The sequence below is a fragment of the Pleurodeles waltl genome, chromosome 1_2 (assembly GCF_031143425.1).
Source record: "Pleurodeles waltl isolate 20211129_DDA chromosome 1_2, aPleWal1.hap1.20221129, whole genome shotgun sequence".
Classification (NCBI taxonomy): domain Eukaryota; kingdom Metazoa; phylum Chordata; class Amphibia; order Caudata; family Salamandridae; genus Pleurodeles; species Pleurodeles waltl.
The window spans coordinates 928982996-929006203 of NC_090437.1; the positions used below are offsets into that span (position 1 = coordinate 928982996).

General features: G+C 45.8%; 1 protein-coding gene across 3 annotated transcripts in view; it reads right to left on the bottom strand.

The window, feature by feature from the left end:
* SLC7A2 (solute carrier family 7 member 2) overlaps positions 1–23208 on the bottom strand; it is a 395073-nt gene that overhangs the window by 145585 nt on the left and 226280 nt on the right. For all 3 annotated transcript variants that reach the window (XM_069200480.1, XM_069200498.1, XM_069200491.1), the window contains 2 exons: positions 12048–12203; positions 8487–8652 (listed from right to left, as the gene is read on the bottom strand). In XM_069200480.1, coding sequence (XP_069056581.1) covers positions 8487–8652; positions 12048–12203 — 322 coding nt within the window. The remainder of the gene's footprint in view (positions 1–8486; positions 8653–12047; positions 12204–23208) is intronic.

Sequence of the window (23208 nt, forward strand, 5' to 3'; positions counted from 1 at the left end):
GGGTGTGACACCCTCTCCCTTTGGAAAATGGTGTGAAGGCAGGGGAGGAGTAGCCTCCCCCAGCCTCTGGAAATGCTTTCTTGGGCACAGATGTGCCCAATTCTGCATAAGCCAGTCTACACCGGTTCAGGGACCCCTTAGCCCCTGCTCTGGCGCGAAACTGGACAAAGGAAAGGGGAGTGACCACTCCCCTGACCTGCACCTCCCCTGGGAGGTGTCCAGAGCTCCTCCAGTGTGCTCCAGACCTCTGCCATCTTGGAAACAGAGGTGCTGCTGGCACACTGGACTGCTCTGAGTGGCCAGTGCCACCAGGTGACGTCAGAGACTCCTGCTGATAGGCTCCTTCAGGTGTTAGTAGCCTATCCTCTCTCCTAGGTAGCCAAACCTCTTTTCTGGCTATTTAGGGTCTCTGTCTCTGGGGAAACTTTAGATAACGAATGCAAGAGCTCATCCAAGTTCCTCTGCATCTCTCTCTTCACCTTCTGATAAGGAATCGACTGCTGACCGTGCTGGAAGCCTGCAAACCTGCAACATAGTAGCAAAGACGACTACTGCAACTCTGTAACGCTGATCCTGCCGCCTTCTCGACTGTTTTCCTGCTTGTGCATGCTGTGGGGGTAGTCTGCCTCCTCTCTGCACCAGAAGCTCCGAAGAAATCTCCCGTGGGTCGACGGAATCTTCCCCCTGCAACCGCAGGCACCAAAAAGCTGCATTACCGGTACCTTGGGTCTCCTCTCAGCACGACGAGCGAGGTCCCTCGAATCCAGCGACTCTGTCCAAGTGACCCCCACAGTCCAGTGACTCTTCAGCCCAAGTTTGGTGGAGGTAAGTCCTTGCCTCACCTCGCTGGGCTGCATTGCTGGGAACCGCGACTTTGCAGCTACTCCGGCCCCTGTGCACTTCCGGCGGAAATCCTTTGTGCACAGCCAAGCCTGGGTCCACGGCACTCTAACCTGCATTGCACGACTTTCTAAGTTGGTCTCCGGCGACGTGGGACTCCTTTGTGCAACTTCGGCGAGCACCGTTTCACGCATCCTCGTAGTGCCTGTTTCTGGCACTTCTCCGGGTGCTACCTGCTTCAGTGAGGGCTCTTTGTCTTGCTCGACGTCCCCTCTCTCTTCAGGTCCAATTTGCGACCTCCTGGTCCCTCCTGGGCCCCAGCAGCATCCAAAAACGCCAAACGCACGATTTGCGACTAGCAAGGCTTGTTGGCGTCCTTTCGGCGGGAAAACACTTCTGCACGACTCTCCAAGGCGAGAGGGATCCGTCCACCAAAGGGGAAGTCTCTAGCCCTTTTCGTTCCTGCAGAAACCTCAGCTTCTTCTGTCCAGTAGAAGCTTCTTTGCACCCGCAGCTGGCATTTCCTGGGCATCTGCCCATCTCCGACTTGCTTGTGACTTTTGGACTTGGTCCCCTTGTTCCACAGGTACCCGAGATTGGAAATCCACAGTTGTTGCATTGCTGGTTTGTGTCTTTCCTGCATTATTCCTCTAACACGACTTCTTTGTCCTTAGGGGAACTTTAGTGCACTTTGCACTCACTTTTCAGGGTCTTGGGGAGGGTTATTTTTCTAACTCTCACTATTTTCTAATAGTCGCAGCGACCCTCTACAAGGTCACATAGGTTTGGGGTCCATTCGTGGTTCGCATTCCACTTTTGGAGTATATGGTTTGTGTTGCCCCTATCCCTATGTTTCCCCATTGCATCCTATTGTAACTATACATTGTTTGCACTGTTTTCTAAGACTATACTGCATATTTTTGCTATTGTGTATATATATCTTGTGTATATTTCCTATCCTCTCACTGAGGGTACACTCTAAGATACTTTGGCATATTGTCATAAAAATAAAGTACCTTTATTTTTAGTATAACTGTGTATTGTGTTTTCTTATGATATTGTGCATATGACACTAAGTGGTACTGTAGTAGCTTCACACGTCTCCTAGTTCAGCCTAAGCTGCTCTGCTAAGCTACCATTATCTATCAGCCTAAGCTGCTAGACACCCTATACACTAATAAGGGATAACTGGGCCTGGTGCAAGGTGCAAGTACCCCTTGGTACTCACTACAAGCCAGTCCAGCCTCCTACACCCCGTCAGCCACTGTGGGAACTTCTGGGGCCGGTTTCCCGTGCCCCTCGTCCCTCCTCCTGGCAGCTCTCTGGCCCATCGTTCCAGGCTCCAGATGCCCTTGACTTCCATCTCGGTCAGCCATGGACCGTGTGGTCATGCAGACCCACTCAGGTAACCCTAACATCTCCAGGTGAGACCTGAGCTCCACTTCTTTCCAAGCAGTGTGCTCAAGATCATTGCCTAACAGACAATCTACAGGCATGGCAGGACTCACAGCTACTTTCAGAGTACCAGAGACCCCCCCCCACTCAAAGGGAACCAGAGCCACCGGTAGGTGACTCTCGCGATTGTCAGCGACTCTGACCTGGTGGAATGTATTAGGTACTATCTGCTCTGTTGACACCATCTAACTCTTGATAGTAGTCATACTGGCTCCTGTGTCACGCAGAGCCTCCACCTTCTGCCCATCAATGGTGACCCACTGCCGGTACTTGGAAGTATTTTTGGGCATGTGGGCCTTGGGCACCATTTCTCCTTCTCCCAGGGACACTAGGGAAATCTCTACCTGCTCCCCAAAGCTACTTGGGTCCATCTCCCCCCTGAGCGCTACACTAGTCAACCCAGGTGCCTGTCCGGTAGTGGACGGTGCCCTCTTTGGGCACTGTGGATCGCCTTTGTAGTGACCATACTGGTAACACTCCATGCATTTGGGGCTAGATTTCCCTGACCTGTCATATGTCCCTGGCTTTTTCCCAAATTTGGAAAAGGAAGGGTTGCCACCCCCTCCCTGGGAATTCTTTTGGGGGCCTTTGGAGAGTTCCTTATCTGCAAGTTTTTCTCCCCCCTCTTTCTTCTGTTGGGAACCCTGACCACCTTTGTGGGAGTCCCCCCCCAGGTACCTTCTTGGACACTCTGGTGCTAACCCAGAGGTCCGCCTCCTCAGCAAGCTTCCTGGGATCAGTCAGCTTACTATCCACTAGGTGCTGGCGCAACTCTGTATAAGTAGTATTAAGCATATGCTCTCTCAGAATCAAGTCATATAAACCTTTATAATCTGCTACTTTGTTGCCCCGCACCCATCCATTCAGTGCCTTACTGGAGAAATCAAAGAAATCTACCCATGTTTGTGTGGTTTGTTTGGTGCTGTCCCTGAACCTCTGACGGTATCCCTCAGGGGTCAGCCCAAACTTGGCAAGTAAAGTGGCTTTCTGAAGTGGGTATGTGTTTTGATCAGGTTGATCCAATGTGAGAAGTGTGTCCCTCCCCAATGGCGGCACATAACCCCACATAGCTACCCCCCATTGCCCTTCAGGAACCTCATGAGCCCTTAGTGCAACTTCATAAGCAGCTAACCATTTATCTATGTCATCTCCCACCACAAAACTGGGCACCACATTTTTGGGTATACGAACCTTCTTTTCTCCAGCAGGTCCTGTCTGTATGCTGCCACCATTATTGCTGGATTCAGACTGTCTCGCCTTGATCTCCAGCTCCTTGAGACTCAGTTCATGAGCCAACAATAGTTTCTTTTCAGCCAAAGCTCTTTCAGCTTCCACCTGTTTGGCTGCTCTTTCAGCTTCTGCTTGTTTGGCTGCCCTTTTAACTTCTGCTTGAATCTGTTTGGCTGTTCTTTCAGCTTCAATCTGTTTGGCTGCTCTTTCAGCCTCAGCTTGTTTGGCTTCTCTCTCTGCCCTCCTCTCCTCCTGTTGAGCCTCAATTTTCAGTTTTGCCATTTGCAATTGGAACTCCCTTTCCTCTCTCCTTTCCTCTGCGGTCAGGCTTTGCATAGAGACACTGCTCCCTGGTCTGGAAGGGGGCACAATTGCAGTGGTAACACCATCCACAGATAGTGAAAATTCCTCTGAGGGGCCATGTTCTGGCTCCTCTTCCTCATCATCCTCTAAATGGGCTTCTGCCCAGGCCCTCAGCGCCAATTGAAAGTCCTCCTTTCTGGAGGCCCCATGGGTGGGTACCCTCAATGCCCTGCAGAATCCTCTTAGTTGTTTGACCGTATATGCATCCAACTGGACTAGGTCAAAGTCCCCTGTCTGAGACCCAGTCAGAGACATGTTGAGTGAGGATTTAGTTTTTGAAAATTGTCAGGAAAAATATCGGGTTTTCAAAAAGAGATAAAAACCAAGTTGACCTTCAACTGTGGGTAGGTAGTGAAATACTTAGCTACTGTATGTCACTGCACAAATACAAGTCCTATCCTCACCGCTGATCACCAATGTTAGAAATGGGGTTTTTGGTTGGCAGTCAGGTTACCCCCTGTCCAAGCAAAAGCCCTCACTCTAGTCAGGATAAGTCACACACAATCCAAGATTATCCTGTGCCCACCCTCTGGTAGCTTGGCACGAGCAGTCAGGCTTAACTTAGAAGGCAATGTGTAAAGTATTTGTGCAATAAATCATACAATACCACCATATAGCACCACAAAAATACACCACACAGTGTTTAGAAAAATATATAATATTTATCAGGATAATTGTAGAGATATCACTGAAAAGTGATATAAAGTGTCTTAAGTCTTTAGAATATAAACAAAGTCTCTTTCAAGCACAAGTACCTGGTTTAGCGTGGAAAAATCTCCTCAGAGGGCCACAAGAGAAGAGGTGCGTGAAAAAAGGGTGTGTGTGTCGATTTCTCCCCAGCACACACGGACTTGCGTCGTTATTTTCCACGCGGGGAAGTCGGGCGTCGTTTTCCGGCGCGCGGACAGTCTCTTTCTGTGGATCGCGGGGATTACCAGATGTCCCGGGTCTGTGCGTGGATTTTCCTGCTTGTTCTCCGGCGGCGCGTCGGTCTGCGGGGCTGCGCGTCGAAATTACGATCTCACGGCAGGCGTCGCGTCGATTTCTCCTCTAGACTTCGATCTGCGGGGCTGCGCGTTGAAATTACGATCTCACGGCAGGCGTTGCGTCGATTTCTCCTCTAGAGGTCGGGCGGCGTTGTCCTTGCGAGGCCGTGCGTCGGATCTTCGATCGTCCCAAGAGCATCGCGTCGATCAGCGTCGGAGTGCGGCGTTTTTCTCGCCGCGAAACAAGCTGTGCGTCGAAATTTTCGGCGCACGGAGCGTCCAAGTAAAAGAGAGAAGTCTTTTTGGTCCTGAGACTTCAAGGAACAGGAGGCAAGCTCTATCCAAGCCCTTGGAGAGCACTTTCACAGCCAGACAAGAGTTCAGCAAGGCAGCAGGGCAACAGCAAGGCAGCAGTCCTTTGTAGAAAGCAGGCAGGTGAGTCCTTTGAGCAGCCAGGCAGTTCTTCTTGGCAGGATGTAGTTTCTGGTTCAGGTTTCTTCTCCAGCAAGTGTCTGATGAGGTAGGGCAGAGGCCCTGTTTTATACCCAAATGTGCCTTTGAAGTGGGGGAGACTTCAAAGAGTGGCTAAGAAGTGCACCAGGTCCCCTTTCAGTTCAATCCTGTCTGCCAGGGTCCCAGTAGGGGGTGTGGCAGTCCTTTGTGTGAGAGCAGGCCCTCCACCCTCCCAGCCCAGGAAGACCCATTCAAAATGCAGATGTATGCAAGTGAGGCTGAGTACCCTGTGTTTGGGGTGTGTCTGAGGGAATGCACAAGGAGCTGTCAACCAAGCCCAGCCAGACGTGGATTGTAAGGCACAGAAGGATTTAAGTGCAAAGAAATGCTCACTTTCTAAAAGTGGCATTTCTAGAATAGTAATATTAAATCCGACTTCACCAGTCAGCAGGATTTTGTATTACCATTCTGGCCATACTAAATATGACCTTCCTGCTCCTGTCAGATCAGCAGCTGCCACTTCAACAGTGTATGAGGGCAGCCCCAATGTTAGCCTATGAAGGGAGCAGGCCTCACAGTAGTGTAAAAACGAATTTAGGAGTTTTACACTACCAGGACATATAACTACACAGGTACATGTCCTGCCTTTTACCCACACAGCACCCTGCTCTAGGGGTTACCTAGGGCACACATTAAGGGTGACTTATATGTAGAAAAAGGGGAGTTCTAGGCTTGGCAAGTACTTTTAAATGCCAAGTCGAGGTGGCAGTGAAACTGCACACACAGGCCTTGCAATGGCAGGCCTGAGACAAGGAAAAGGGGCTACTTAAGTGGGTGGCACAACCAGTGCTGCGGGCCCACTAGTAGCATTTAATTCACCAGCCCTATGCACATAAAGTGCACCTTACTAGGGACTTATAAGTAAATTAATAGTCCAATCAGGTATGATTCCAGGTTACCATGTTTTAGGGGAGAGAGCATATGCACTTTAGCCCTGGTTAGCAGGGGTAAAGTGCGCAGAATCTATAAACCAGCAAAAACAGTGTCCAAAAAGTGGAGGGAGGCAGGCAAAAAGTTAGGGGTGACTACCCTAAGGCTGTCAGGTCTAACAAGAACATCTTCATTTACTTTCACCGGAAGATATAGGAGGTGCACTCATAGCTGTGATAATAACTATCACCTTCTAATCCTAGCCCTGGCAAATTTACTTAGCACATAGAAAGGTAGCAAAAATTATTAGAGTCGCAAAAGTGCATACACAAATTTAACTTTTGAAACTGCAACCTCTCCATGTTGTGTCCTGCTCTAAAGTGTAATCTAGTTTTTCCATTGTTCCATACCACATTTTAACAAAAGGAGATGTTTAAGGGTACCTGCCTTGGGCATAATTCTCTGAAGCGGAGGGACAGTGGTATTTAGTTGTGGTCTCCTTTCAGACCTTTAGAAATGGCCCGGGGCACTAGAGAGCGTACAGCATGGACTTGTGTCATACCCAAGAGGGACACCTAGTAATAGCTTGCAGTACTACATTGTTGTGAAAGAACCTTCAAACACTTTTGTATGACTGAAAAGAGACAACTAGCAGCAGCTCACAGTATTGCTTCCTTGTGAAAGACTCTTCAAGCACTTGTACCGGATTAAAGAGGGACTGTGCTATATGCAAACTTTGCATCAGTCTGAAATCCTCTCTGAACTCCAAAGAACATCTCACCATCTCTGATAAGATTATGCATAAAGAAAAGTGAATGCCATGTTCCACGTATACACCATAAAACCCTTCCTTAACACCACAGCGCAGTCTGAGATTTATGTGCACAGTAGAACCTGACATGACTGGAACTGCTTATCATAGGATGGCAGGTACAGTTAAGCTGAAGATGATGACAAGCTCTCTGCATCCGTCAAGCTGAAATCAATTTTTTTCAAGAATATCTGTTCTTTATTGTACTAATGCATGCAAACAACATTTGTGAATGCCTTTTTTAGCATGTATTAGCACGTTAAAGTCAGGCCTATTGCCTTGGACATTACATCCAGTGTATGCCGTTAACAAGGTCAGTTATTTGAGGTTGTGTACTTTTGTTAATAATGTATTACTGTCTACAATTGTATTTCGCGGATACATTTCTAATCGGGAAATAAGGTAAGGGAAGTGTTGCATTGTGGGCTGTTGGTCCATTGGTATAATATGCTGAAGGGTTTTCCGATCTGAGACTACGCGGAGCCTTGCCATTTCAAGACTCCTGACACGACTTCCTTAAATCTTGTGATATTAATTTCGAGCACTTAGGCTTCACAGCTAAGGGGGCACAAAATGACAGTTTTTGTTGTAGACCCCTACTGGTGGAAAATATTAGAACCCAAAATTAGGTAACCAAAGTAAAAAGAGTAGCTGGTGGTACCTTTTTAAGTTTCATGTTCTCGATTGATGGATATTGTTATGGAATTTATAGCTGCATTTTGAGTTTTACGAAGGTCTGTTTTGATCATTTTCAAATATTATCATTCATGGTTCCTGAGTGGGCACTGAAAGCGAATTTGGGTCTTTCATTCCCGTAAGCTCCACACCATCGCCGGGGACCCAAGTCAGTAATTCATTTTGCACAAAAAATACAATCATGTTAGTAACGCTGAGATCTTCACCCTGTCCGACCCTCCCACCCAATACAAATAATCACAATCCACCTTACCTTCTACCGTAGGGCCTCTGATAAAAATTATATAGTGACTTCTGCAACCTCACCTCCTCAAATGCCTCCAATCCTGACAACTCCTGCCTCACCCTCCACAGTCACAGCAGTTAGTGTAAAAATGTCCCACTCAGCATCTCACAGAAGGCCTTGGATGTCTCCCTACAGAAGCAAACTGAACTCATATGGCGAGAGCAAGTCCCCTTGTGATGTAATCAGCACACTCTGCATCAAAATGAGCCAAGGGTTCCAACTGGCGTTACTGTTTGTAATTAGGAGGTATACAATTACACCATCCTTGGACCACCAGAGCCTCATAACAGTTTGTTTTTGCCCATTGTGAAGAATGTTTCAGTGACGACATCCAGATTAATTCCTATAAAACACTCGTCTTCTGCCCCAAATCAGTAAAAGAAAACATGCACCGTTGGAAACAAATGTGAAATAAAAGGAAACATGCTTATATTACTCAGTTTCAGCCGTGAGATTTTTGAGAAATTCTTCACTTATTTTCCAGTTTCCGATGTCCCCTTTGACAAAACCCGCAATCATAACAAAGATGAGGACGAGGACGTTGATGGCTGTGAAGACTTTGTTTACCCACGCAGATTCTTTCACTCCAAATGATAGAAGGCCTACAAAAGAACGTAACCATCATCAGTTTTACTAATGTTATTTTTGGTTCTATTGCAGGTATTTGATAAAGTGGGGATCCAGCTCCAGGTAACAGGGAGTGTTTGTGAAGAACATTCCTTCATTTGAGGTATTTCAAACACAAGGTACTGTAAAAAGAAACTTTGGGCCTGACTGGTTCATGAATTACTGCGACATACCAGAGTTGGCATTGCTCCTGACTTACTCATGAATTTCAGAAGTGCTATAAAAGTAAATCATAGTTTTTTGTGTGAATTGTTGTTTTATGAATATAGAGTCTGTTTAGGCCTACAGCTTTGGAAAACTTCAAGCTTTGTGAAAGTGGGCAAACATCCCCTGCTTTTCCCAACTTTAACGAAGTATATACTTCAACTTTTTGCCTGCAGCCAGATATCAGTTCTGGAAAGGCTGGATGGCAGGCTGCAGGAAACTGGTTCACAGTTTTCCCTGTTACCTCTCATGGCTTTCCTTAGCCACGAGTGGCAAAGGGGAAATTGTGCTGCACCATCCATAAATGTTGTCTTGCAAATACAGCATGAAATAGTTATGTGCCTAGAAACATGCAAACATCCAATGGCCACAAGCTTAATGAGTGTTCCTACTTCCAGTGGTATTCTTAACACAAGCCTCACATGGCCTCAGCTGTAACATTTGCTTATCCACACACTTTCCTCACTGTCTGTCACCTGTGTTTCTCTAACCAAATTATCAGGCAACTTGAGTTGAGATTTTGCTTTAGAGATTTGCCTGTCACTGTAAGGCTAAACAAGGTGCTTGGAGAAATAGCTTTTGCAACAAGCAGGTGCTATAACCTTTAAATCATTTGCTGCAATGATTTTTTCTATTTTTCTAGTGGAAGGGAACTTCCTCAGAGGCTTAATCAAAAAGGTGCATCCCATCAAACTGGATATCAATTGCCTATTCCGTAGTATTCACAATGAGAAAATAGGATGTAAAACAAACAGGCCTCGAAGAATTAACAATGCAATGCCCAGTGATGTGCCTGAAATTGGCAAATATTTTACCAATTTGTAAAGACACTCAGTACTTAATTCAGGGATGGGTGGTGATGGGCCAGCCATAAAAATATACAGCTGTCCTATTCACCCATCCCTCAGTTCGCCAGCTACATTTAAAGGTGGAGGAAGCAGTGTTTACAATTGTGGAGATCCTGCAGCTACCCAGTCAGGAACACAATGAGAAACATATTGTATCTATACACCTAGGACCTGGAACAGCATGCCTTTATCTATAAGGACAACCCCATCAGTGCTTCAATTTATGAGAGTTAAAGACTCTCTTTTTCAAAGAACACTACATCACGATGCAGTAACAATCCAATTGCCAACTACCTCTCCTATCACTAGTTGACAGTAAGATTGCCTTTTACTCCATATATAACTTCGCTGCCTTTTCGGTAAGGTGTGTGCTATACAAATACTACATACATCCTCCATACACACAGGACAAGTCAGCAACTGCCATTTGGTGGCCATCATGGAATTGAAAACCCCTTCCTATTTAGGGAACGGCTTCCATAGCTACTACCACAGTGTGTTTCCTGGCCCCTTACACAACATATTATTTCGAGGCCGGACAACCTCACATGTACTCAGTGCACGGGAGGAAATCTCCCAGCCCATTAGGGACATTAGTTATTATTATTATTATTTTTTTAAACAGCTCTCCAGTTTGGAGGTTTGTTTTAGAAAAAGAAGTTTGGGTGCTCTGTTTGCCGCTGGCCTAGCAAAGCACACAAAGAACTTACAATAAGGCCCTTAGGCCCATATTTTTACTTTTTTAGCGCAGCATTTGCGCCATTCATTGATGCAAAAGCGGCGCAAAATTACAAAATACAATTGTATTTTTTTAATTTTGCGCTGCTTTTGCATCAAAAAATGACGCAAATGCGGCGCTAAAAAAGTATAAATATGGGCCTTAATGTCCACTTGGTGACGTAATTCACATTGCACTTTTATTACTGACCTTTGGGGATCAGTATGGTGAATTTATGAGTCACTTTAAGTAACCTTCCATGCTTGTAAAGAGAACATCAGAATTAGCTTGAGTAAGAGCCAATAATGCAATAAGACATGCCCACTCCCGACCTCCTTGAGACCTATGGAGTAACAATAATGGGGTTGAGTAGCAACAAAGGTGGTGGTTAATATTTCATAAAGCCTGCACATATGCAAAAGTTGACTAGGCCCATTAACAGTAAGTTCAGAGAGACACATATCTTTTTCATTTTTTTACCCTTACAAAGTAAGACAATAAATTTGTTTTGCCCCGTTTTTACTGGTGACGGCCAGATAAATGTGGTTATGAGGGTTTTTTCCAAAAAGTAGTCTGTAGCACGTTTAAAAAGCCTGCACCTTATTTTGTGATATTTCTGCTGCTTAGGAATAAAGGTCGCAGGAAACTAATATCCCTCCCCATTTCATATGGCATCTATGAAGCTAATCTTGGTGCAAAATGGTCTAGCTCTGAAGCCATTTATTTACACATCACATTTTCTCTTTTGTCTGATAAACTTTATTAAACATCTTAAGTGGCACTGTACAATTGATTCTAGAACTCTCTAGATGCTCATCCAAACATCATGAGGACTAACCCACTTCAGGAAGGGGCCTGGTTCTGTCTCATTTGCTTGTGTACATTGGGTTTCCGGTTTGATGTGACAGACCTCGAAGGGGGCAACTTGAATGGGCACTGCTGCGACCAGAGGGAAAATTCATGAGCCTCATTATCTGACTCATAAGTGCTGCAACGAGCCAGGAAGCAACATCCAAAGACCTTACAAAACCAGTAACTCAATGACTATAATATCACCAGCCTTAACATCCAATTTGCATGGGAACTTGATAATGGAAGCATTCCGCAGGGATCAATCACGTGGGGTTCCTCGTCCCCAGGAATGAACCACACATTAAACAACTTGTGGGCACTTTGATAACAATGTGGGCTAACAAATGATAAGATTTTTATTAGAACTTTGGAATTTTGAGACCTTCATTGAAAATAACGGAGTAGCTCTGGGCTTGTAATGGCTAGTAAACGCCTGGTCTCCTACATTCCAAACTTTGTCTTCATGTTTCTCCCTTTTTAATTTAGAATAGTCTACTCTTAGTGGATGGTAAGCTCTAATAGGCTTATAGCCCTTATGCCGCAGTCTATACCTGTTATTAAAGGCACTGCAGTTCGGGCCTATAACTGGGGTCCAGGGCCTTTAACAACCAGTATAGCCCTCAGCAGTGGGATATAAGGTTATGTTATACAAAACTCCTTTTTGAACAAAGAACATCTCCTTACAAATTATCCATACAGACTAATCATTGTGAGACTTATGCAAGAACAATGTTAGTCCACCATTTACCTGACAGTAATAATATAAGGAATACAGCAAAAAAGTCTGGGTATTCTGCTAGGCCAGTGGAATTCATTCTGAAGTAGGTTCTGAAAAACTCGCCAATCTGCTTGCCGAGAAGCTCATCAAAGGTCCCGCTCCATGCTCTGGCCACGCTTGAGGTACCTGGAAAATATGCCATATAAAGTAGCTTCAAGACACGTGTAACCAACAAACATTAACACACTGATAAACAGAAGAAAATTTTGAAATTTCATAAACCAATTGAAAGATAGAGGCAAAATTGCTTTCACTTAAACAGGCAAAAATATAAATTCAAATATACGGTTTTCTTCTAATTTTATTCGCATTATGGAATGTGGTTTGTTTGTTTATTTGTGGAATGCTTGAAATCTACAAGGATACTCTCTGACAGAAATTTACAACAGTGTATTTATTGTAGATATTCGAAAAACAACAATTTAAAACAACAGGCAGGCGATCATAAGGGACATTTAGGATCATCAACGCATCACATGGTCATAGTTTCTAAGTTTCTAGGTTTATACAGAGTGATGAGACCAAAGAGAGTGTTACAGTTATTATATTCTGTGGGGGTTCAAAGAGAACTGAAATGGCGCCTGCACTAATCCAACAGGGCCCCGTGCAAACGCTCTTTTGTCATGGTCAGAGCTTCAGACGCTTCAGCTTATTTACACCCCAGCCACCTTAGCACTATATGCCCTAAAACAATATCTCTAGGATGTATCATACTGAAGGGTCACAACCCATTCCAAAGCTGCAGTGGCAGTGGAATTTAGCCATCAGCAGTACTCTAGATCTCACACTCCTGCTCTTTCCTCAAATGAAAAGGTTGGTAATGTCTTAATGCCTCCATGTGCATGGATGTAAAGGAAAAGATGCATATCAGTTGAGAACATATATGCGATAAAGTACCACTGTTGTATATTATAGGGATACTACAAGTCACAGAGGGGTTCTATGACTATATAGACGTATGTGGCTAAAGGCCAAGTTCCTTTATAAGTTTGCAGAACTCTGAAGTGATTTTCAGCACCCTTACCATGAATGGCAGGGGGTACTTTATTCCTTATAATACATGGTCATACCATCACCTTTCCACAAACCACTTAAATCCTTGGTGCATAGTTCTATCATACTAAAAGGAGTGCAGAACACACAAGAAACATCAATGCCACTGTCTCATGCAAGTAATACAGTATTCGGGTTGCTCTCCAGTGCAACAAACAACAAGGTGAGGGAAGAAATGCTTCAAGGAATCTCAGCCCTGATGATTGCTCAGGACAGATTCCAGTTCATCCTTTTTCATCTATTGTGCCACTTTAGACAAAGGCCTGCCGCGAACAAATCAGTCTTGGTGTTGCTCAAATACCAGCAGTCCAGCCCAAACACCCAGGCCAGGTTTGATGAGAACGTAAGCAACCCCAGACTGGTTTAAACCTAGTTTGTGTCAATGAAGTATAGCTTGAGTCCTATGGCACAGTGAGCACAGTACTCCTGTCTGGGCATATCTATCACACTGTGGGCGTTTGGTGTGCTTTTATTTTCTAAGAGCAGTAAACACAACTTTAATTCCTTGACATTGGCAACCTAATTTGGAGACACAAACCAAACTACTGGAATCCCACTACAGCACACAAAGCAGTTAGCAAGATGGAATGCCCTCATGCAAGCAGGATGGCTTTAAAGGCCTCGAAGGCAATGTGTAAATGTGTAACTCTCTAACAGCATTGTACCCAGACAAAACAACAGCACTAAACACAACAACAGCACAACTACACAATTATTACGGTGCCAGGGACGAACAGATCGTCCCCTACTTTGTGCTGACTGACTAAAAACGTTTATAAAACCCACACTTTGAGGCAATGCCTCTTGGTGCCACCCACACTCGGCGGCACTCTTGGTGTAGATTCCTGTTATTTTGGCCGAAACAGCATCTTGACGAACCAGTGTTCACCACGGCAAGAGACTGCAAGGTCTACCTATGCTTTTATTCAGGGAAATACATGCGCCACTTGCTCTTCTGCGCAACTTAATAAATATCCCCATTCTTTCCAGCAAGTTTTATTATATTCTCCTCACCGATAGCACCGAAGGCCAATCCAGTGTCTCTCGCAATACATTTACATGAGCCTCTCTACGATGCTGACAACTCCCCTCCATGGCATGAGCTAAGCACCCTGCCCGCATTCCATCTTAACCGCACACTCAGAAGCCTTATTTATTGCTTCAGATAATATGGTTCAAATCTGTTTTTATTGTTGCTGAGAGAAAGATAAGTATTCAAACGTGACAGCAAGTGTCATGGCACTCATATGCACCAACAGGAAGGCAAAGTGTAACAACATTTCAACTTCCCTTTCCACTCCTGACTTAACACACCCATCAAGCGTTGTTATAAGTGCTCGCCTGCGAAGACAGGACTGACTTGTCCTTTTGGGGAGGGCCCAGGACTGATTTCATATGGTTGATTCCTGTATGAAAACGTACAGTGAGCAAATAATTAGGCAATGGAATATGTCGCAAAGTAATTACCAGGCCATGAAATCCATTTAAACGTTCCAGCCAGCTCTGTCTGCTGTTCCTAGGGAGGCTCCAGTTTAAATGTACAGCACAAGAAAACTCTTTGTGATAAATAGAGATAAGTGATGCAGAGGGTTCCCCGTTAGACGTTAAAAGCAAATATTTTGCGCGTATTATGTGGTCATTGATAAAGCACGCGTAAGGTATTTTGGTGTGAGTGAGCGGAACATGTGGAAAGTGTGCAGATATCAAGGCTTTCAAGGTTTTGGGCTTTACAAGTATCACCCGGCCGTTCAAAGATTCCTAAACACTACACTACACTGAATACCTGCGAGGGGTAAAGAACTTTCGCGCTCGAGGGACCAGTATCGCAAAATATCGTTCTAGCGTGCGCAGCGTATTTTAGGCACGTTCGTTTATACATTGGAGAAGGATTTCAAGGCTCTCTGGAGTAAATACTTAAACAGCATGCTGTGAAGAAATAGTGGGTCACTATAGTAGATGTTTTTTTTATGTGCACAACAGATTAAAAGTCCGTACAGTGAGTGACTGTACGTACTATGCAATGTGCGCAGGAATGCTAAACCAGGGCCACTTTGTTTAAGGCCCATCGGGCACCGTGCTGCTGGGTTCTGTAACTGTTGATGGCAAGGCAAAAGCCATTCAGACAGAGCATACAGGTACAGTTTGTACAGTGAAAGACAGAACGGTAGAAATGGCAGAGGGCATACTTTGCAGGACTACCAGACAGGCTACAAGTCTCCACACAGATCAAAAACGAAAAAAACAGCCTTGAACATAGCAGCATGAGGTGGCAAGAAGAGGTCATGATGAACGGTGGCTGCCAGGTTCTTCACACTTGCGGATGGAGACTGACACTGACCAAGTGGCACAATGGACAGGTACCAGAGATTAGGGTAACGAATTGCCACCAGTAGCTATGTTTTGAGGGACTATGCCCTAAATTGTTAAGATTCATAATACAACGGATCACACACACACAAACACACATACACACATCATCCATGCAGTGTAGCCTCTACCACGCCAGCATGACACCAATGTGTTTCCCACATAGGCTGTGTTGCATATATTCAAGTTCTTTCTATGCAGATACCAGCATCTAATGCCGAAGAGCCCTGTCTCTCACGCCTTTGGCTTCAGTACATGCCAAAGCAAGGTGACAAACCATGGTAAGAGAACTCTGGCCATCATGCATGACGATACCGGCACAGGACATAGGGCAGGCAAATGCTCTTCTATAGCAGCACTCCCGCAGAGCAGCATGCTACACATCCTCTGAGGTACTAGCCCTTCTCTTCAAGGGTATGAAGTGCTCTGTGAAGGTAACAACAATACCATACCATACATATAAGATGTCATCAGTAATTATATTAATCTGAACCATGGGATGTAATCTGGGGTGTCAAGGGAAGCAACAAGGTATTACAAACAAAAGAGGGGGCGTGCCCTGGGACCAATGGAGCTGCACGCGTATTGCGGCGCTCTCAGACCACAATCCAGGCCCAAAGCTTAAATCCTGCCATAATAACAACCAGAGGTCTTAAAAGTTGAAGAGAAGTGATCGGAGAATATACAGCACGAGTAGAGACCGAGGCGATACATTTTGGGGCAGAGTTTACCAAGAAAACTCCCCCCGACAACTCCGCGGCTGCCGTGACCTAAAATGGCGGCCGCAACAGAACAGTGAACCCGCTGCAGCCGCAGCCCGTGGCTGAGGAGATACGAAGGCCCCGTGGAGGTGAGGGCCCCCACATCATTTGCTGGAGGGTACGAGGGGCTCAGACACCCTCGCCACAAACGGCGAGAGCAACAGTATGAAGCGGAACATCAGCGAATGAGGCACAGCGTGGGGCCTTTGGGCCACAATCCAAGCCGAAGTTTAAATCCTACCATAATGACGACCGGAGGTCTTGGGAATTGAAGAGAAGAGTTCGAAGAATATACAGCACAAGTAGGAACCCCGGCGCCCCACCCCGGAGCAGAGATCACCCGGAAAGATCCCCCAAAAAACTTCGCGGCTACCGCAACCCAAAATGGCAGCCGCGACAGAACAGTTATGTCGGTTATGAGGACACAGGGATCTCGTGGAGGTGGAGACCCTCACGCCTTCCATCGAGGAACACAAGGGGCTCAGACACCTTTACCACCAACGGCGAGAACAACATTACGAAGCGGAACATCAGCGAATGCGGGTAAGGCGGCGCCCCCAGGCCACAATCCAGGCCCAAAGCTTAAATCCTGCCATAATAACGACCGAAGGCCTTAAAAATTGTAGAGAAGCGATCGGAGAATATACAGCACAAGTAGGAACAGCGGCGCTCCACACTGGGGCAGAGATCGCCCGAAAAAATAGCGGCCGCGACGGAGCAGGAAACCAGCTACAGCCGCGGCCCTCGGCTGAGAGGACACGAGGGTCCCATGGAGGTGAGATCTCCCACACTATCCATTGAAGAGCGCAAAGGACTCAGACACTTTTGCCACTAACGTCGAGAGCAACAGTACGGAACATCAGAGAATACAGTGTAGTGCAGCGCCCTCGGGCCGCAATCCAGGCCCAAAGCTTAGATACTGCCATAATAGCAATCTAAGATCTCAAAAAGTGAAGAGAAGCGTCTGAGACCTGTTACAATGGTAAAACCAAAAAAACAAGACAAATCACCAGCGGGGGACCCCTCGCACACTGAGAATCCACCCCCAACGCCCGCCAGAGAATCGCAAACGGGGCACGAACAACAAGAAACAACTCTGGACACTGTACTACTGGCCATTAAAGATTCCCGGGAAGCGCTTGAGCGTAAAATCGATAACCTCACCACAGATCTTTCCCTTTTGCGAGACGTCCACCGTAAATTAAAGGAAACAGTGGGTTTGCACGAGACTACGCTGACAGGAGAGTTAGCGGCGCACAAAGGCTCATCCTCAGAAATTAAAGACCTGACCACCCGGCTGAAAACATTGGAGGCAAGGGCGGAGGACGCAGAAAACCGAGCCCGACGGAACAACATCAGATTAGTGGGGGTTCCGGAGGGGGCAGAGGCATCCGCAGCTAATATAGAAGTATTCCTAGAACAGTGGCTCAGAGACACGATAGCATCAGAGGGCTTCTCTCCATTCTTTGCGGTGGAACGTGCCCACAGGATCCCTGGCGGTCCACCCCCACCGGGAGTCAGGCCACGGACAATAATCGCTAGATTACTCTACCACAAAGATAGAGACTACGTACTGTCACAATCCCGCCAGCTAGGAGAGATACAATTGAATGGCCAAAAGGTTATGATATTCCCAGACTTTATGAGAGAAACACAGGCGCAAAGGGCATCCTACATCGCAGTAAAACGAGCCATGCGTGAGCATGGTATAAAATATGCCATGCTCTTTCCGGCAAAACTCCGAGTGGAATACGATAACGGAACCCATTTTTTTCTCACACCTCAGCTGGCGATGGAATGGCTTGAATCGCTGAACATCCACTGCAGAGCAACCTGCGACCGGACATTCCGAAACCCCGGGAAGAAACGTAGCAGATCCCGGAAAAAGACCACAGAAGCGGCTCCATCGAAACATCAATCACAACAGGAGATGCGTGATGCGGTGGAAACAGCAGCAGCATTAAGCGGGGGAGACTTCCACACACGCCGGACCCCAGATGCTACATCAGACGTTGACTCAAACTGCGAACAATCCTCAATATCCTCCCAGGACACTCTCGTCGGCTTGCCTTTGATCACCCCAGGAACAGCGGACGAGATTATCTGACCTCGCTAAAAGAACAAGTTGGCAAGTGAGCGGACAATTGTGGGGGAACCGCAATCTGTTTAGGGACATTGATAGGACCCAACCGTAAATATAGAGCAATAGGAACCTAGATGTCATTTCTTAACCAGCACATTACACATGATCGGGCCTGGGGGAGGGTCCGGGACGCTGCCTCTTGGTCTCTGGCACGCCTCCCTCCAATAGGTTGATAATTAGGATTAAAATAGTTGTAATGGTTTGGACGGGGAGAGTTGTAGGTACCGGTCCTGGGGAGAGGGAGTTACAAAGGGGGTTTGATTTTGGTTGTGTTGTTTTCAGGGTTTATCAGGCACATCTATCTCGCAGCCCAAACGGTTCACACTTTAGATTACGAAACTCAATAGGTTTGTCTAGTAGTAGTAATAGAGCGGTGTTAGCGGACCGCCTCCACACCCCTCCTTAAACTATGACCACATAATATAAGATAATTACATGGAATGTCAGGGGCCTAAATAACATGTCCAAGAGGTACAAGGTTCACAGCTTTCTTAAATGAAGGGGAGTGCACATAGCTATCTTACAAGAAACTCACATGTTAGAGCAGGAGATCAAGGCCTTGAAAAAGCGCTGGAGGGGACAAATATTTGCCACTAACCACTCAGCATTTGCGAGGGGAGTGTTGATATGGATCAGACCAGGCGTTCCATTACAGGTTCTTCATACCTTGATCGACACTGAGGGGAGATACGTAGTGATATCGGGTAGATTGGATGGGAGAGAGGTAACTCTTACGGGACTATACGCCCCAAATCACGAACAGGGAAAATTCCTAGACAGATTATCACTGATCATGAGCACACTTCTCACTAGCACTACATTAATCGGAGGAGACTTTAATTGTGTAGTGGATACCGCAATGGATAGATCACATCCACCATTGTCACAATCCGTAACTCATAAAACAGCACTGCACTTCCAGCAGTGGCAAAATCACTGGCAATTAACGGATTGTTGGCGCAAACTTAATCCCTCCAATAGAGAATACTCTTACTATTCAGCAGTTCACGACCTGCATGTACGACTGGACACCGTTTTGGCATCTCCAGAGGTGCAATCTGTGGTGGCGAAGGCCGAGTATCTTGGCCGCACCATCTCAGATCATAATCCCTTATTGATCTCTTTGGCCTGGTGCGGCGAAAGACCTTTGATTCCCACTTGGCACCTGAGAGCAGAGTCACTTGAAGACGAAGCTTTTAGAACCCAACTGGGCACGCAGATTACGGAATTCTTCGAGAACAATGCTGGAACTGCCTCATCCAGATCTGTCGAATGGGAATCCTTTAAAACAGTGATCAGGGGATATTGTATTAGCACTACTGTGGGAGTACGGAAAGTGCTAGAGACAGAACTAACCGATCTCGAGAACTCTCTTAGGGAACTCGAACGTAAGCACCCATCACAACCAGACCTCTCAACACAACTAGAAGAGACAAGGGCTAGAATAATAGAAACTAACACTAGATTGTCTTGTTTCGATTACAAACAATTCTTGCAGAAGCAACATACAGAGGGCGACAGAGCAGGTGCCCTACTGGCCTGGCTGGCCAAACCGCCCCAACTTCAAACCATAGTGGTGGAGTTAGAGACCATCCCGGGTATAAAAGTATATGGACAGAAGGAGATCAATACCACCTTTCTTAAATATTACTCAGAGCTGTATGCGCCTCCCTCTGAAGTACTCAGCGACGCTCAATTACAAGATCTGGGGAACCTCAACCTCCCGGCATTGAAAGAGGAAGATAGAATAGCCCTGGCGACTCCCATATCACTTACAGAAATAAAGACTGCAATCCAGAGTATGGCAAGGGGCAAGGTACCGGGAGCAGATGGTCTCCCTTTGGAGTTCTACCTTACATATCAGGACTCATTAACCTCACAGCTCAGCATCTTATATGCAGAGGCATGGAATAACAACAGCTTGCCTCATTCCACTACAGAGGCAATAATGATTCCCCTTCTGAAACCTACCAAACCCCCACAGAAGTTAGATCATACCGCCCACTATCAATGTTGAACTTAGATTATAAAATACTGAGCAGGGTACTAGCTAATAGACTTCTACCATATATGTCCTCATTGATCCATCAGGACCAATCAGGATTCATCCCAAAGAGAAGCACTGCCCAAAATATCCGTCGATTGATCTCACTCCTTCATGCCCTACCCTCTGACGCAAATAGAGCAGTAATCATCTCGATAGATGTTGAGAAGGCTTTTGATAGCCTACGATGGGACTACCTAGAACGAGTGATGCTGCAGCTAGGACTAGGAGAAGGGTTTGTCAAATGGACGAGGCTTCTCTACACAAATCCCACAGCGAGAGTACGCACTGGCCATACAATATCCCCTTCCTTTGCCATAGGTAGGGGTACAAGACAGGGATGCCCGCTTTCACCTTTGCTTTTTGCATTGGCAGTTGAACCTCTCGCCCAATCAGCTAGGTCCCAGAGGTTCTACGAAGGCATTACAATCAATGCCTGGACGCATCATATTGCTCTCTATGCGGATGACATGTTACTCTTCCTCCGGAACGCAGAGACCGATCTACCAGGAGCAATGACAATGTTAGACAACTTTGGAGCTGCATCTGGACTCCGAATAAACTGGGGGAAGTCGTCCATTTTTCCAGCTGCTAGGGGTATCGAAGAACCAATGGACAATCGGGGTCTTCCGTGGTCCCCGTCCACATTCAAATATTTAGGGGTCAATATCTATCACTCAGCTGAGGATTTACTAGAAGGGAACATTCAGAGCACGATTAGGAGCATCAAAAACAGCATGATATTCTGGCAGACACTCCCGCTAGCGGTTACTGGGAGAGTTGCATTGATTAAGATGATAGTATTACCTAGAATGTTATATTATTTTGCAACCATCCCACTCATTATATCGAGGGTGGTATCTAAAACAATTTCGTCCTTGATTACAGGATTTATATGGGGAACCAACAGACAAAGGATAGCATTGCGCACCCTCCAGAGAACAACAGCAGAGGGTGGTTTGGCTGTTCCTGACTTTGAATTATACTATTGGGCGAGCCAACTCCAATGGCTGGCGCGATTCATCAGAGCACCCCCAGTGGGGGAAGCACTGAGAACCCCTCTCCACTGCCCCCGTGATAGAATTCTGGGCATTCTACTAAACCCCAAGAAACAGAATAAAACACTTCCGATAGAATGGGAAGCAGCACGTCACTGCTGGGAACAATACCTAAAACGAACACACACCAGAACGCCATACTCACCAGAGGCCCTCCTGATCTGTATAGGAACCATCACAGGAAATCATGTAATAAGGGGTATCACCCAATTCATGGCACTTCAGATCGACACCATAGGAGCTCTATATAATAACGGGAAACTGTGCACTTATGCAGAACTCCAGGAAAGGTTCCAGATACCACCAGGGCTGTTCCTAACCTTTAACGCAATTGCTAGGACTCTTCGTAGACAATGGGGTACAGGACTGGAAGAGCCCCCCAGGCATAACACCTGTGACCAAATATGGACTATAGGAGACCAAGGGAAGTTGATATCAGGGATATATACATCTCTACTAACCAGCATCTGTCTTCCCTCAAATAAACTTAAGACCAAATGGCAGGGGGAACTGGATGTTATAATAGATGACACACAGTGGACCAGAATAACCACACACATATATACAGTTTCCAGAAATGCCAGGTTTAAATTAATAAACATATATGTTTATCACAGAGCTTACTTAACACCCTATATGATATCAAAGATTTATGGTGTAGAAAATGCCAGCTGCCCCCGATGTGCAGAACTAGCAGCAGGGTTGCTGTACATGCTCTGGAGTTGCCCACTAATCGGGGACTACTGGATGGGGATATTTGAAGCACTCTCCACTTGCACGAGCAGAACACTATCCCGATCAGCCATGGTGGCGGTTTTGGGAGATTTCCCTCGCCCCAGCAAGCATAAAATCACAAACAGATTCATAGACCTGGCCTTGATACTGGCAAGGAGAGAAATAACTTCACACTGGAAAGATCCGAAGGGACCACAGATAAATCGTTGGAGAAATGCATTAATCAAGTGGGCGGAAACTGAAGGGACAGTATTACTAAGGGAAACACTCAGGGGCCTAGGAACTAGAGACAATGCTCAGCACTGGAACATGATACTGGACAATTTTAGAACACCTGACACTTCTAACTCTGATGCAGAGGCAAATTTATCAGAGTCAGATCATGTATAGTTGATCAAGACATTCCTGTTGAAAATCGTACAAGAGACCAAATAAGTGATTCATTTGTGAACCGAACAAATACCTCTGTATATTTGATGGGAAGTTACAAAAATATGGGAAGTTATTTTGTTTTTGTATGCGTTTCATGCAATTATAAAGCAATAAAAGAGATCTTAAAAAAAAAAAAAAGGTATTACAAACAAAATTGATAAAGCCCTAAGTGACAGCACCTGTAGAGAATTAAGCAATGCATCACCAGAAGGCAGTGCTGCAATCCTTCAGCCTGTACACCAAATTGGTATGGGATGAAGTTTCATAAGGTGCAGATAATATCAATTGATAGTACGGCCTTGATTAAATTATGCCTTAGATTATCAAAGGCTGCATGCAAAAATGACTGTGTCCCATCTGGGGTTAATTTACATCAGTTGCATCAAGAGTGGTCTTCTCTAGAAACTCTGCTGGATCAATATTGCCACCTATTGTGCCACCTATTGTGGTAGTAATGACATTTTACTGGTCCTCAGTGACAAAGGAGTGCTGAGCAGAGTCTTCAAAGACCTTTACACCTAGCTGGGAGATTTACCAC